The sequence below is a fragment of the Pezoporus wallicus genome, unplaced genomic scaffold (genome assembly GCF_028554395.1).
Source record: "Pezoporus wallicus isolate ANWC-B61680 ecotype Strahan unplaced genomic scaffold, APGP_CSIRO_Pwel_v1 scaffold_2584, whole genome shotgun sequence".
Taxonomy (NCBI): domain Eukaryota; kingdom Metazoa; phylum Chordata; class Aves; order Psittaciformes; family Psittacidae; genus Pezoporus; species Pezoporus wallicus.
The window spans coordinates 8,533,056-8,548,868 of record NW_026642851.1 but is presented as its reverse complement, the minus strand read 5'-3'; the positions used below and the strand labels follow the sequence as shown (position 1 = coordinate 8,548,868).

Here is a 15,813-nt window from a genome sequence, read left to right as displayed (position 1 = left end):
TCCTAAACATTAAACACTAGTCAAGGAATTCTACAGTTATTCCCCTCTAATGTTTTAAGAGCCTGCTTTTCAACTTATGTTATCATTTATACTTGGAAGTCAGGTTTTCAAAAATATGTTTAACCTCTTTTAGGGCACATAGGTGGTTGGTCCTGGTAGTTGGCTAGCTTTTAGATAGGTTCAGCAGCCATAAGCATTGTCTTTACTGAGAAATGTGGATGTTAACTTCTTTTGAAATTATGGCCTTTAATAAAAAGGCATGAGTTTACACAGAACCAAAGGCTGCCAGACAACAATAGTCTACTGCTATTCATCAAGCATAAGCACACACCCAAAAGCTAATGTGAAGTCTCCATCAGTGCAAGAGACATTGATTCTGGAACAAAAAAAAATTATCACAATGACCTTCTCTCCCTAATGCCAACTCAAGGACGGAGATTATCGTACAGGTTTTCATTAGAGTAGGGACTCTATGGTGCCATTATTGTCCTGCTGTCATTCAGTTAGTTTTCCACAATGGACCAACCACATGCTTCCAATATGCAAGCATCACCAAAGATGCATTTAGTTCTTGTTTTCCAAGTTAAGAGTATCTAAAATTTATTGCTGTGTTATTCTAAAAAACATACATCTCAGCACATTTCTGGTTTTGTAGGCATGTAAACTGTTAGCTCTGAGCCCCCCATGTAATCCATGTCTAAATTGTATTAAAGTAGAAATCCCCAATATTTCCACACTGAAGGAAGATCCACTTACCTTGCTGGTTTTCATTTTTTGAATTATTTCTGCACAGTGTGACTCTTTTTAAAAATCATATTAATTGGCTGATTGTAAAGCTAACTTTTCAATATGTTATTATATTCAGTCTGCAAACAGCCTAAAATAACAGGACAAACACTCCAGGACAAACCCAGAGCTGGAGTCTATTATAGCAGCTGTGCCTCAGGCAGCACAACCAACATCAGGCAGTAGCAAAAAAAAGCAAGCAGGAGATGCTCGAAGGGGCCCTTTTCTTTATTACATCCCAGCCTACATAAGTAACCTTGTTTCATTTGGGGGGGTGGGGGGGGGGGGGGGGGTGGGGGGGATAGCTGTAACAAAGAAACATTAATTATATCCAGAAAAGCCTAAGCAAATGCCCCTTTTCCCCCCTCTTAAGTATTAGCTGCAGAACAAAGTTTCCTTATGATTTTTAGTCATTTGATAACCACTGGCTTTTCCTTGTGGAGACAAACACGGCTTCATTTTGCATGAGTTCGTTTGTAGCTACTATTAGCTGAAGAACTCTGTTGGGGTAATTAAAATTGATGATGCAGATTTTCAGAGCCTGTAGAGGCAGTGCACAAGTACAACATCCTTTTGATGTGTTGATGGAGTGAAGGACTGGTAAATGGATATCTAGAATCTAGGAGGGCATTTCTCTCATTATTACAATTTAGGATGGTGACATTTTGACTGTAAGCTATTTAATAGTGTTTCTGTATTCATTAAGGGCAAAGTTCAACTTGGTGCAGACAGCTGGTGTATGGTCCTTTTATATAACACTTAAGCCTCATGATGAGGCTGGGGGAGGAAGGGCAGCTGTGGGCAGAGCAACTGTGCAGGAGAGCCTCTGGACCCTCTGTACATAAGAGGAAGTTTCAAAGGAGCCTCTGAATACACTAGTTCAGACAGGCTCTTAGGGAAGTCAAGGATGCAACCAAAGGTTCGCCAATACTGGTATTTTAGAGCCTGAGTAATCCATAAATAAGTTACCAAGATAAACTGAACTTCCCACAGACATTTGTCAATATGAGAGCAGTTGTGCTGAAGCCTCAGAGTCTGTCTGCGTAGGGAAGGACTGATTTTTCTTCTCAGTTTCCTGCAAGAGCCTTTGGGCTTTTTTTGTTGTTGTTGGGTTGGGGGGGGGAGGGGAGGTTGGTGGGGTTTTGTTTTTTACAGACAAAGAAATTTGATTCCAAATATAATCAGGAAACAGAGAGTGTTCAAAAGTATGTGTCTGGCACACTAGGGCAGTTAACCAAATGTTAACCTGTTTTTTATAGAAACAAAATTAATATAGAAGTTTAATTTATCTATTAAATCCTTCCTTTGTGTTGTTCCTGTGAAAAATACATAGCAGTGTTATAAGTACAAATTTTTTAAATGTCATTTTCCCTACCTTACTATTTCCTCTGGATAGCAATTGTTAATAGTGTTGATATATTCCTGAAGAAGTGACCCAGGTTCTGCTTTTATTTCTTGAACCTTTTTAAGTCCACCAGTTGTTACAAAGAGACGACGTGCTTTACTGTCATGTGGTAACACCTACACACAGAAAAGTGCATTAAAAAAAAAAAAGAGAATATGTTCTTTTAAAGGAATATCTATGCTACTAAGGTCAAATATTGCTTATCTGTTTTTAATTCAGAGGACACATAAAATGGAACATCAGAGGTACAACATGTGTAATGACTACTGTATTTTAATACCCAGTTGCACAGGAAAAAAAAAATCATAAACCATCCCTTTATAGTTACAACACAATATAACATGTACTGTAATACATAACATATATAAAAATAATGAATTGAATATTTATCTTCATGTAAATTATATTTCTTGAAGTATTCCTACAGAGACCGTAAGATTGTGGAGATTAAGTAGATAATAAAACCAGAACACTAACATGGAATAACAACAGCATCTGTTCCACTTAAACCAAGTTATTCAGGTCTTTTATGTCAATTCCCACAGTTTAATTGTATACCAGAATTTTATACCATTATAATGATCTAGTATAGATTAGTGCACGAAAACAATACTGAGAATCGTTGCAAGTGAACAATGCAGCCTTAAAGCATTACATGCTGCTATTAAATTCCTAGATATTAAAATCCTACAACACACTGTGTAGCCATGGAAGCCTTTTACAAATACACACACACACAAAGCAGAAATGTTAAGTTTCTGCAGCCAAAGGGGATGAGAAGCAGAAAGGATCAGACAATACATTCTGCGCTCCGAGTGATGCCAATATACAGCTCTGTCCAGAGGACGGGAGAGGAGGGAGGGAAGGAGGTGGGGGCTGGGCCAGGCAAGGGAGAATGACAGCATGTAGTCCACAGGCCCACAGGACTGCAAAAATACTTTTTAAAAAGGGAAAAAAAACAACCCAGAGAGATAATGCAAGACCATCAGCTGCATCTACAACAAAACCAGATGGGTTTAAAAACAACTCCGAGAGTTACATACTATGGGGACAAAAGCACTTTGTAAGCCTTCACACTGGTCAGACAAATCAAGCTATAAATTTAATAGTATCTCAGTGTAAAAGAAGAGATTTGAAGGAGGAAAAAGATCATAAAAAGATGAAGGAAAAGAAAGATGAGATTTCTGCCATACATATAGGCAAACAGCCTTCATTTCTCTGATCCCTGTAAGCAGACAGACAAGCAAAGAAATCAACAGGTAAAGAAATCAACAGACAGGTAAAGAAAAATCAAGGCAACACAGAGACTTCTTATTATATGCTCTGTATAAGTGTCATGAACAACTGTGATCATTTCCTTGTAGGAACTGAAGACAGCTGTTTTCACCTATCTCCCACAACAAGAACTGCCAAGGAGGAACTAGCAAGACAACAGGATATGGCCCTTTCCCTGCCTTCCTCCTCCACACTGTGACTCCCAGGCTGGGTAAGACAGCAGAAAACTCTTTTGGAAGAGGCCCTAAAGCAGACAGAACCTCTGAGACAGTCCCTCCCCTCTGCCCAACCTGAGAGCACAGAATTGCACAGACCCTGAAAATGATAATGCTTAAATGACACAGTCCAGCACAAGAATGGAGAGCATCCCACTCTGAAGCACAGGTCAGAAATAAGGCTTTTACCGTGATATAAAATAAATAAGCCCAAATAAGTAATACACCACAGCTCTAAGAATAGGAAATTTCCAAACTATGGTAGACGAGAGAAAAATGCTTTTACTGCAGAGAAATTAATTTTAAATGTATACTTCAGAAAAATAAATGCCAGACAAGTATAGTTTGTTTAATGCAGCATAGGAGAAGAAAAAAAAACCAAAACAAAGCATCAGCTAATATGAAGGCTATAAAACTACTTCAACAGCAAACAACATTCAAATATAATTTGACCAATTACTATGCACTCAGATCATTAATAGCTCCAGTCAGCACACAGAAGCAAAAGGCACTGAATTCTGTGCAAATCTCCAGTCTTTGTATAGATTTAGTAAGATGACAGAACAAACTTAAGTGTGGCGATGTAATCAGGAATCTGCACTCCAAACAGTAATGCTTCCAGATCTGTGACAATCAGAACTAAGTACCAAGAGTGTTTTACTTGGCCATTTCCAGAAAGACCATTTCACCAAGAGAGCCTGGTATCTCCTACTAACATATTACACTGCAGAGTGTTGTACAAGAGACAGACTATAGATGAGCAGGATTCTCAACAGCTGGTGAACACTGCAGACACAGGGAATCTCCTAACTAGTTAGCAGTTATTTAAATAATTTGAAATATATTTATCAAATTGTATTACTTTTTACATGCTGTGCTCAAATATTGTTTGAGCAGTATGTTATTAACACCAAACAGTTTCAAATTTTGAGAGGAATAAGAGAGATTTGGAATTTTTACACTTACTTAATTGAAACTGAAAATTAACAAGGATAAAAGTAGTGAAGCCTTTATACTCTAGATTAGTGTAAAATACCTAACTTAAGTCATTCCTGTACAGACAGCTTGTACTTTATCGAAAACAGATGTGACTGGGATTTATGTGATACATTGGCTCAGTGAAAATATTTGTACGTGAGTTAATATTCCACTTAATCTCAAGAGGCAAGGAAGAAAAAAAAAACAAACACTTTGCTTGTAAGCAACTGTTTTCCCAGTCTTAGGATACATTATGGCAGGTTCCAGATGAAACAGTATCCAGCTTTGTCAGACAAAAGAATGGGATGCTGCAAACTGCTGCTGCAGGGTATGCTTGAGGATCCTGAGAAAACAACTGAGACCTTTAGAGAGTCTTCATCTTTGGAAAAATAGCTTCCTTGCTAAACAGAAAACAATTAACATATTACTTATCAAGCAGAGCCTTTTCTTACCTTACTAAACTGTCCAACAATATGTTTTATAATATTGGGAGGAGCATCATGCAGCAATTGTTCAAGTGCTGGAAGATACGTGCATTTCTGAAGGATGTTCTTTAAGGCTCTTTTAGTCTATTGAAATGCAAAATAAATTTCCTCTAGTAAGACATGAATGAAAACAACAATAATTTCTGAAGTCTGATCCAAAACAAAAAAAGCAAATTGATCAGAATTCTCAAAAAGCATTTTCTGAATAGACACTATGATACCTACCAGGTCACTTACTGAAGAATCAATTTTTTACTTAGGTTTATTAAACCTCAAAACCTACAGTACATCATATTCTTATTATGTTATCTACGGTCAAAGTAATGGCAATTTTTCTTTGACTACAATGGAAGCAGGAGCAGACCCTTTAAGTAATTGAAGTGTGGTAATATAATAAGGAAGCTAAATCAAAACACATTTTAAAAGATTGTGTTTTAGAAGTAGCTTACTAGGAGAGTCTGCCGGCCTAGGACAGCAATGTGGACTGCTGTCCAGGCGGGAGAGAAAAAGAGAGTGAAACAGTTGTACCTTAGGGCTTAGTTTCTGAAAACAGACTCAATGTTGACTGCTACAAGCATAATGACCTTTTTGAGTAGGCTTAGATCGTACAGCTCATTTGGCCTTGATATTCTGGTGACCACTGAAAATGACTATACAAAAGTTATGTAACAGATCTTGAAAGTTATACTTCAATGGAATGTACAGAATAGTACAACATGGGAGACTATATCCTGTCATATTATGTTCTTTAATCCTGTCACATACTCTTCAGTTAGCTCACTTTCTGTTGCTCAAAAAAACACTTTACCGAACTGCAACTCTACTAGCTCCCACAGAAGGAAGGCCCTAAGCATCAACAACTGCATGCTTTCAAGAGCAGAACTTTGAGTGTTTGCTACAGTTTCATTATAATAATCAAAACATAAGCAAGTCTACTACAAGGACTATAATATTTTGTACAAGAGCTTATACTTCTAAAAAAAAGTAGATACTTAGAAACTAGTCACAAGAAATTACATCATTTATGGGCGGATGCAGCTCTGATCTAAACTGGGAAGAAAATGAGGGACCAGACTGCTGTGGCTGTACCGCATGATTTGATGTGCACTATATGCATGGAGCCATTAGGACCAACCAGTCCTAATAAATAACATACAGCCTTTGGACACCTACATCCAGCAAATCCATGACTCGATGAACATCAATAAAAGCACATACAATTTAGTAGCACATCTACCTGTTGATTACAGTAAATATCTCACTGCAGATGTTACAAATATACTTGCTTTTATTTGAAGATCTTCTGAACTGCGTGTGTCCATATATATAGAAAGCAGTATGGGTAGCACATTTGCTACTGCAACAGCACATGCATGCTCAGGAGTATGTCTTCCAATCTGTCCCAAGGCCCAGGCAGCTGCTGCCTTAATATGATCTTCTTGTTCTTCTATCAAGCAGGCACACAGTGGTGGTATTCCCTGCAGCATCAATCAAAAGCACAACCTTTACAAAGCCACACCAGGGAGGGACAACTTGAAACTGATAGAGACTGTTAGAAAATGTTTTTCTACTTACATTCTTCTTCTAAAATAAATTATAAGTGAATGGATGCTAGTGGTGTCATATATTTTATAACATCATGTCTAGCAAGAATTTTTAATAAATCTTAATAAATCTAGTTAAAGAGAGAAACAGATTCAATGTTCTAAGTCAGAAGGCAGTTTGAGCTAATACACAAATTTAAGGGATAAAAGGAACATATGACACAATTCAGTCTGTACTAAAAGTAAAGGCTTCAGTGTTGTCAGACTGAAATTAAAAGAATTTGAGTGTTTATGAATCTGTGAAAGCAATTTAAGATCAGAAGGGCGCAATCATCGAGTCTTTTTTAATTTTTAATCCACAGCACTATATTTCAGTTTATCAATCTCTTCTTGAATCCAGTAGTTCATGTTTGACTCATCCAATCACTTCCAAAAAGGTTTCAATTATTGCTTTGAACACAATAAGAGATGGAGAATCTCTCACTCACATCCAGCTGTTACTGAAGTCCTTCTGATTTAGGGTCACAGTCTTTATCCTTTCTCCAAAGGATTTTGGAGCTGCTGCTATTTTATGCCAGAATACTTCAGTAAGAATCATTTAATGCTACTTTAGGTAAGGCGAGGCTACTAAACCTCTAACTCGAAAATCTTTTTCTCCACCCCATGGTTCATTTTTTAGTCTTTTCGGCACACTCTTCAGGTTTTTTTTTTTTTCAAGAGCCTTTTAAAACACAGTCATCAGAACTATATGTACTGGTATTACAGACAGATTAACTTCTCTTTCCATTAATACTCTATCTTCTGTTCTTTAACGCCACACAGGACTAACTGTCATCCTTTCAGGTTTTTGCCACTGCACTGCAGCAGAAGACCACAATGAAGTGTTTGTCCAGTATGACCCCAAAATTAATTTTTCAAAATTCATCCTTTGCAGAACACAGTACCACAGAATGGAGCTACCACTTTACATCATAACATTGTAGATATGCAACTGCATGTATGTTTGCCACAGTGCATTTCTTTCAAATGGTTCCAGTTTACCATGTTCTGCCCTCAACACCACGTACCACTCTACAGGCTTAGTTTCCCCTGAGGCAATTTTTATGTTTTTTTTTTTACTGGGCTTTGGGTTTATTTCAGTTTCTTTTGTGGCTCATTCATTAAAATATTTAACTTCATGACAGTGTGCACAAATCTCTACAAAACCTCTTACTGCACTCCTATTCAGTTATGGCAGCAAACATTATTACTCTTCAAAAATTTGTCACTTAGGTTCTTCCTCATTAACTTAACCCTGGATTCAACCCACTTAACATTAAGCCCTCAACAGCAGGAGTATATTTGCTGTAGGCACCCCTGAAAGTGAACAGCCAGAAACATTCAGAGAAGAAAAGCCTCCAGAGAGGACAAGGAAAAAAAGTCTATTTCTTCAGTTTTCAAATGCAGAAGAGCATTGTTTGATCATTCCTACCTTCCCTGCATCCTTATTGATGTTATGTTGTGGCAATTTCCATTTTAAACTTGCATTCCTACTAGAAGACATTTCTGTTTCTCCATTTTTATTGTTTCATTGTTTCCACTCACACAGTATATTTTAAAATGACTGACATGGTGTAAAAATGGGCCAACAATGCTCAGTGAAATTACCTCCTCCTGTCATTAGTTAGCATTATTCACATATGAGTATTATGTCAGGCACTAATTTCACCAATTGAGAGTATTGGAAATTCCCTCCCTTCTGTATCACTGCCCATTTATTAAAACCTGAAAATGTATAGCTTATCTCATTTGAAATGCCACTTGCACAACCGAATCAAACCATACTACATTAGAAACTGAGGTCTTTTCAAGTCTTAAGATTTCTATAGCAAGACTATTCTAGTGGTACTAGCAGAGTCATGCTAGTGCAATGAGGAACGTGTCATTAAATATTCTTGCTTCAAAAAGGGTTTTGATGTAGCCACAAACATTCATTTTAAGAGGAAACAGACCATAGAAATTCACTGGCTTATTTTCTGTACCCATGCAATTGCAACACAGAAAATCATGTACTGTAATACAAACGGGTGCTCATAAACTAATCCAAGACATTTTATAAAAGGTTCAACTTCATAAAGACACACTTTGATCAGGTTACTATACAATTTCAGACATTGCAAGCAGCAATATTAGGAAAAAGTGCATTCATCAACAGCGAGTATATAATTCTGTCACAAAATACATTCTCTGCCTATGTTAATTTGTATCTCTTTCTCAGAATACCACTGAAGAATTATAGGAAGACAACAAAGTGATAGCTAACCTTGGAGACAATCACTGCCATTGACAGGTTCTCCGAATGAGCTGCTACATAACCAAGCATCATGATGCCAGGCAGCCTGACAGTCCCTCTGCTGCTGCCAATACAATCAATCACAGCGGCAACTCCACCTGCATTTACTATAAGCTGTGAAAGCTGAAAAGATAAATGGAAGAGATTAGATACTGTGAAGTATCAACAGGCATAACAAACTACATTAGAGAAGTCTTTAAATGTATTGCTCCTGATTTACAAAACAAAGCTGGAGTAAGAGTGATGTATCATACAGACTGTTGGGCACTAAGTGCAGCATGAAATTCTCAGGAATGAGGTTGCTCTGCAGCTCTATTTTTGATTGACTTTACTGCAAGGTAATCAAGACTCTGAATTCTTGATGCCGTATAGCATGGAATGACATATTCTCAACTCCATTAGTACACACCAAAGAAACATGATGCAAATGACAGCCTAATATATGAATCCCTTGAAAATGCTCCTACTGAGCCAGATACTCCTTCATACCAGTATCTACTTATTCCCAAGCCAACATCATACTGTGCAGGACAGGGGAAAAGGCTCACTTCCTTCACCTTCATTGTAGATAACCTCTGTGTCATAAAAGCCTTTCTGGATTCCCCCACTGAGGCATGAAGCCAAAGACAACTGTCATGTACACACAAAAACAACTTGGACTACACCATTCTGCCACATTATGGTACTCTGAGGAAAGTGTCCAGGGAACACACTCGATGGGCAATGGAGTTTGCCCCAGAATGTTAATTAAACGGCTTAGCTCGTATATGATAATCAAGTTATACAACATGTTTCTTTCCAAAAGTTATCATTTTTCATATCCCTAGAGGGACAGCAGTAGAATATGTATATCAACAATGCACAGGAATTTAAAAATTCATATTATGATTATTTTCTTCTGTCTTGTTAGGTATATCCCACTTTTCCCAAAGATTCCAAAGCAAAACAAATACATTCTTTAAAGTCAAAATTAAATTAACAAAACTGAGGCATGTGGATTCCCAATCCAGTTTATTTCTACGGACATGAAATACACCTTTGCCTTAGACCCTTTAAAAGGGGACTGTTTTATTCATGAGACAGCTAGACAAATTTAAAGTTACAACTTAAGAAAAACTGTTCACATGATTGTGAACTGCAACCAGTGACGACCAAGTCCTACATCTGGGTGCAGCCGTGTGTGCTGGGATGCACAGAGCTCCTCACAGACATACTCCCTGGTGTTGTGACCCTCAGGCCCTGCTGCAGCCCCCCCACATCCTGACACTTCACATGAATTTTAGTGCATATAAAGACAACTGAGATCCAAAAGCCACAACATTCACGACTGACACGGCCAGCTCCTCTAGAAATATCATTTGCCAATTTGTGTCTGCTGCAACACGTGTTGCTTGAATATCATTGCTCAGAGATGGACAGACATCATGGTCCTCTGAAGTCAAACGTGGACTGTGACTTCACATCGGGAGTAACCAAGATACTTCCTACAGCTCTTTTGAATTGCAGCTAGAATGGCCAACTCCCTTGCACAGAGAATCCTGCGCTAGCAGCTCTTCTGACTTTACCTGCAGTCTTGTAAATTTGGCCTCCAGCTTCCAACTCCAGTGCCCTCCTTTAATAATGACAGTGTCTTCACTTTTTTGAGAAAGTGAAGTTGCATTGCTCATATGTACAGAGAGAGAGCAGGAAATGTGACAAGACTGCAACCTTTAATCACCAGCAGCTTAAAAACTAGCAGGCTGAAGAAACACCACAAAATTCATGCTTAAGCACTTCCCAATTGTTAAGCTAGTCTCATGATTTTGAAATGACAGCGCTCAGCATTAGTGTGTTCCACAAATATATCGCAAGTATTTTATCCCAGTCCTATTTAGAGCCTTTTAATTATCTCTATGGTCTGACAGATTAACATAGTTATAACTATTTGGTTTTCCTCTTTATTTTGTATTGACTTTGCCAAAAATCCCCACCTTCCTTTATCAATTACTGGCAAAAACACTGCAAATGCTGAGATCCAAATTACAAACTCAAGCTAATAAAAGAAACTACCATCAGTTTAATAATAAATAACAGATAATAACATGACCTTCATTGTCATTGGAAAAATAATTAAAATGGGATCCCAGCATCCCAGAAGATTTTTTTAAAAAGACATACAGCATCTATTACTGTTCTAGGGTGATCTTGTTATTTATTAGCTGATATCATGACTTTTGTAAGGCTTTTCTCATGATATTTTTAATATCCAGGACTGACAATACTCTCAGGCTAGAACTCCCTCTCTGTGAACATATCTTATGGAATGAAGTAGCTAGATATACATTATATGATTCCCGGTTTCCTAACCCAATTCATATTCAATACACATCTCATAATATCAGCAAGCATTTCCATATTGTTCCAGTGAACATGCCAAACAGCTATTTGCCCTCCCTTTCGAAAAGCAAATGACAGAATAATCCTGTATTTTATTTAAAGTGTAAAATCTAATGATATGACCTTGTATTTGCATTTTCAAGGTTTTACCTCAGGCGTGTGCTTTACTATCTCTCTAATTAAAGTTGCACCATTTTTCTTGACATATTCATCCGAGTCCTTCAGGCATGTGAGCACAACTGGGAAAATTTCTGCTTCAACCACCAACTCTGCAAGTTCCACTGAATGCTTTGCTATTTGGCTTAGAGCTGACAGCACCTGACGCTAGTAAATAAAAATTGTTATAAAATCAATAGTATACAAACATCCCACAACACACACTCCTCCCGCACACAAAAATCTATTGCATCAAGGGAAACAAAGCAGGATAGGGAAAACAATTACAGCTATTTTACAATTCACTGAGTCAATTCATGAACAAATATAATGGCACAGAACATTCACTGGTTCCTGAATAAAAGTTTCTCCTTTGTTTTACCCCATACAAGCTTGCTATGTATTAAAAAAGAAAAAGAAAAAGAAAAAGAAGAAATATATATATATACCATTTACAACTGTAATTTAAAATTTACTGAAATCTAAGAAGATATCTTTATTTGCATAAGTTTGATCTGTCAGATCTTAAAGAATTTTTGTCTATTTGTTCAAAGTGGCATTTTTATGTTGTCATCTTTCTGTTAGAGTAAGACAAAAAGATTTTATTAAGAAACAATTTTTTGTCAAACTCTACTGATTAAACCTTCAACAGGAGCTATTCACATCAGATAGTACATTCTAAAACACAATAATACATTTAATATTAACTGGTTTATAATATAACCCCAAGTATGCAAAACCTTTTTGTAACAGAATTGCATGCGCTTTATCTATTAAAAATATCTGTTGCATTCTTCATATACTACATAATTCTAGAACAAAATATCATACTGTTTACTTTAAAGATTAGTTTAGCTGGTCCTCACAGAGCAGCAGTTTTTTTAATCCAGTAGCTAAATCTGTGATTATATTCAGAACCCTTTGTCACTAATTACATAGTTATACTTTGTTAATGCCCAAAACAAGAGCTTCCTAAATAAAAATGCACATCAGTGGTTTTGATTCAGTATCAAGTAATGACTGGTATAATGGAGATTTTAAAGTATAATTTTTAAAAAGGTACCTTCAGTTTAGCATCAGGGTTCAGGATCAGCTGAGCTAAGTGAGCGATAGCTCCTGCATCCACTACTGTCTGTGCTAACTCTGGAGAATGCTTTGAAATATCACTGAGAGTTGAAGCAGCAATCCTTTTCAAAGCAATTTCTGGCTCCTGGATACAGAGCACTAAAAGAGGAATAGCGCCTGCATCCACCACAGCTTGCGACAGTTCTGTAGGTCCAAGGAAAGTAATTAAGTGAGTATGGGTGACTGACCCTTGTGCAAGCCATTTTTCACCCTGACAGATACAGCAAAGGAAAAAGGGGAGGGTGTAGTTCACTGTCTCGACATCTGCATTTCAAATCAGCCCTCCTGGTTTCATAAACCGTGTGGACCAATCCACAACTGAAAAGAATGCAGGTCAATAGATGGACCTCCATTTACATGCACACATTTGAGGTAGATTAGGCTGAAATGGTTTGTTATTCTGTTTTCTTTTTCTTTTTTTAAAGTAAGCAGATGTCAGCTGTTTAAACCCTGGCTATTCTACACTGATCAATAGGAAAGCATTTTATGCATGGCTAACAACAACACAGAAAGCCAAAGTACCAAAATTTTACCAACCACCTAATTAGAGAGCATTTTACCCTCTTTAAATGATAAGCAGATATTAGCATAGATCAAATGCCAAAAACAGAAATACAAAAAACATACATAAAAGATTTATCTTACATAAAAGATTGAGAAAATGGAACTTGCAGATCAAAACTAGGCTTTGCTACCATCCATGGGACAAGACAGAATTTATACTTTAATGACATGAAACTGTTATCATACACAACTAGGCAAATAAGAAATATCATCAGTGGGATATTGTGTGTCTGAGACTAGTATAATATCCTTAACTAACTGCACCTTAAAGAAAAAGAGAAAAAAAGTCTGAGCACATGATTAGCTGACATGGACAAAAATTACACTATTAGACATTCATTAGCTCTCCCTGTGCATGCAGCATTAATCACAGTCCTAAAATAAGAATTACTGGATATCAGAAGCAAAATTTATACTATAACCGAGTTGTGCTATTTTAAAATAGCGCTGAAAAAGTGATAAAAATCATGGGGGATTCAATAATCTATTAGGTTCTTAGTTCAGTTGTGCTACACCTGATTATGCATATCCATTATTATCTTTAACATTTATCTTGACTTACAGTACCATGGCAACATATGGCTGTTGTATTTCAAGACTTTAACTTAGCTTTTGATTTACAGTCCATCCATAAAGAGATTTTCATACTAAGAAAAATATAGCATACTTCATTAAATATACATAGACTAATATAGTTTTTCATGAAATCTATGTCATATCATCATTACATTGTTAATATCCAAATAATGTTCCTGAACAGATTTGTTTTCAATTAATGAGTTATAGTCACACACTCCAATACATGCAATAAGCCAAATATTTACACTGTATGTTATTTTGCAATCTTTTAAAGGTAATATCATTATTACCTCACAAAATAATAACAAATAATGCAATCATTTTTAAACTAATACAAAATTAACCCTTTGGGATCACTTTTCAAATAACTGTTTGACTAAAAATATGAGTGCGCATCCTCCAAATATGCACAAATCCTAAAATTCCAACAAAACCCAAATATTGTATCTTCATTACAAATCTGAAATTAAATATACCTGAAACATACCTGAAAACTAGCTCGTCAATAAGAGGTATAGGATACATCTACCTTTTCGTGGAAGAAGACACACTTGATGTCCTCAAATCATAGTTTGATGCTATACACTGACCAAGTGGAATACGTCACATACTACTGACCAACAGTCCAGATCAATCCATGGGACTATGCCTCAGAAGCAACTTCCGAGCAACCAACTCAATTGCCTACAGTCTGCCAGGAAATTCTAATATCAGGAAAATAATGTCAAGAGGGACAGGATACCACTATAAGAATGGATTTCTTTGATGCCTTCTGAGATTAAATCACAAAGTTCAAGATAAAGACCAGTACTTCAAGGTCACAGCTTCACCTAGGCATGCAGAAGTAACCATAAAAGTTATTTTAAAAGAGCAAACTGATTCAATTCAGATCAGCTCTTGCTGATATAAGTCTGGTATCGTTTAAATACTGATGGTTACTGTTGGTCATGGTTAACTAAATGGTTCTTCTTCCAGTGCTGTTTATAAGGTTCATGGCTAATAATTTACCACATGGAGGGCTGGACCATGTGTCAAAAGAAAGATAAGCAGTAAACAGACTATAAGAAAAACAGGAAAGGTAAGGTAGGGACAAAGAAAACATAGATCTTTCCATCACATTCCCCTGCACACTCAGCCCAAAACTACAATTCCAAATATTAATGATTCTATGACAACTGTAATGATTTTTCTTTTTTCCTCAAAATGAGACTCAATTAATGTTCTCACTTGGTAGAACAACTTTATTTCAGACTGTTGACCAAAAGATTCATGAAACTTTGCTATCCACTTACAAAACACAGGCGGGGAGGGAGAGGGGTGAGGGGAAGGATGAAAAAGAGTTAAAGGAGAAAAGGAGAGTTAAAAAAGAGTGGAAGGAGAGTTAAAGGAGAAAGTTGTCAAGAACAAATTTTTAAAAACAAATATTCAGTCAAAGAAATTTAAAAAGCTGGAACAAGTTACAAAAAAACTTTTATGAACACTGTGACAAGACTGCATTGTAAGGGTAAAGACAAGACCAATAGCTGCAGAGGAGAAAGACAGCAAAGAAAAACTTATTTATGGACATAATTCCACAGAAAGTTATGAAAACCCTGGGCTCAAAACTTCAGTCTGGGGTAGAGCTCGAGGAATCTGTCTAACTACATGATGGTAAAGTAAGACTTCTCCCTACATGTGTGAAAGTAGGAAATGTTATTCCACATAACGCTTAGAGACAAGAGAAATAACACTCAAAATCCACCACAAACTAGTTCCTTTTGTCCAGAACAATATGAGGAAGATTTTCAAGTAACTATTTGACTAAATAGTTTATAATAATATATAGTAGTAGTTTATAATAATAGGAGATACTGAAGACATGACAGCACATAGGCATGGAGGTAGAAGAAAGATTGATAAAGAAAGACTTCAGAGTTTAAGACGTGAAAAGTGAATGAAGACGAGTCAACAAGATTCTGACTACATATCCACTGAAATCAGCAGGAAGTCTGAA

General features: G+C 36.7%; 1 protein-coding gene across 3 annotated transcripts in view; it reads right to left on the bottom strand.

Moving 5' to 3' along the window:
• The window catches only part of SPAG6 (sperm associated antigen 6), a 35,795-nt gene that overhangs the window by 722 nt on the left and 19,260 nt on the right, over window positions 1–15,813 (bottom strand). For all 3 annotated transcript variants that reach the window (XM_057432643.1, XM_057432642.1, XM_057432644.1), the window contains exons 5-10: window positions 12,616–12,821; window positions 11,547–11,720; window positions 8,991–9,143; window positions 6,431–6,622; window positions 5,112–5,228; window positions 2,162–2,307 (exon numbers count right to left, since the gene is read on the bottom strand). In XM_057432643.1, coding sequence (XP_057288626.1) covers window positions 2,162–2,307; window positions 5,112–5,228; window positions 6,431–6,622; window positions 8,991–9,143; window positions 11,547–11,720; window positions 12,616–12,821 — 988 coding nt within the window. The remainder of the gene's footprint in view (window positions 1–2,161; window positions 2,308–5,111; window positions 5,229–6,430; window positions 6,623–8,990; window positions 9,144–11,546; window positions 11,721–12,615; window positions 12,822–15,813) is intronic.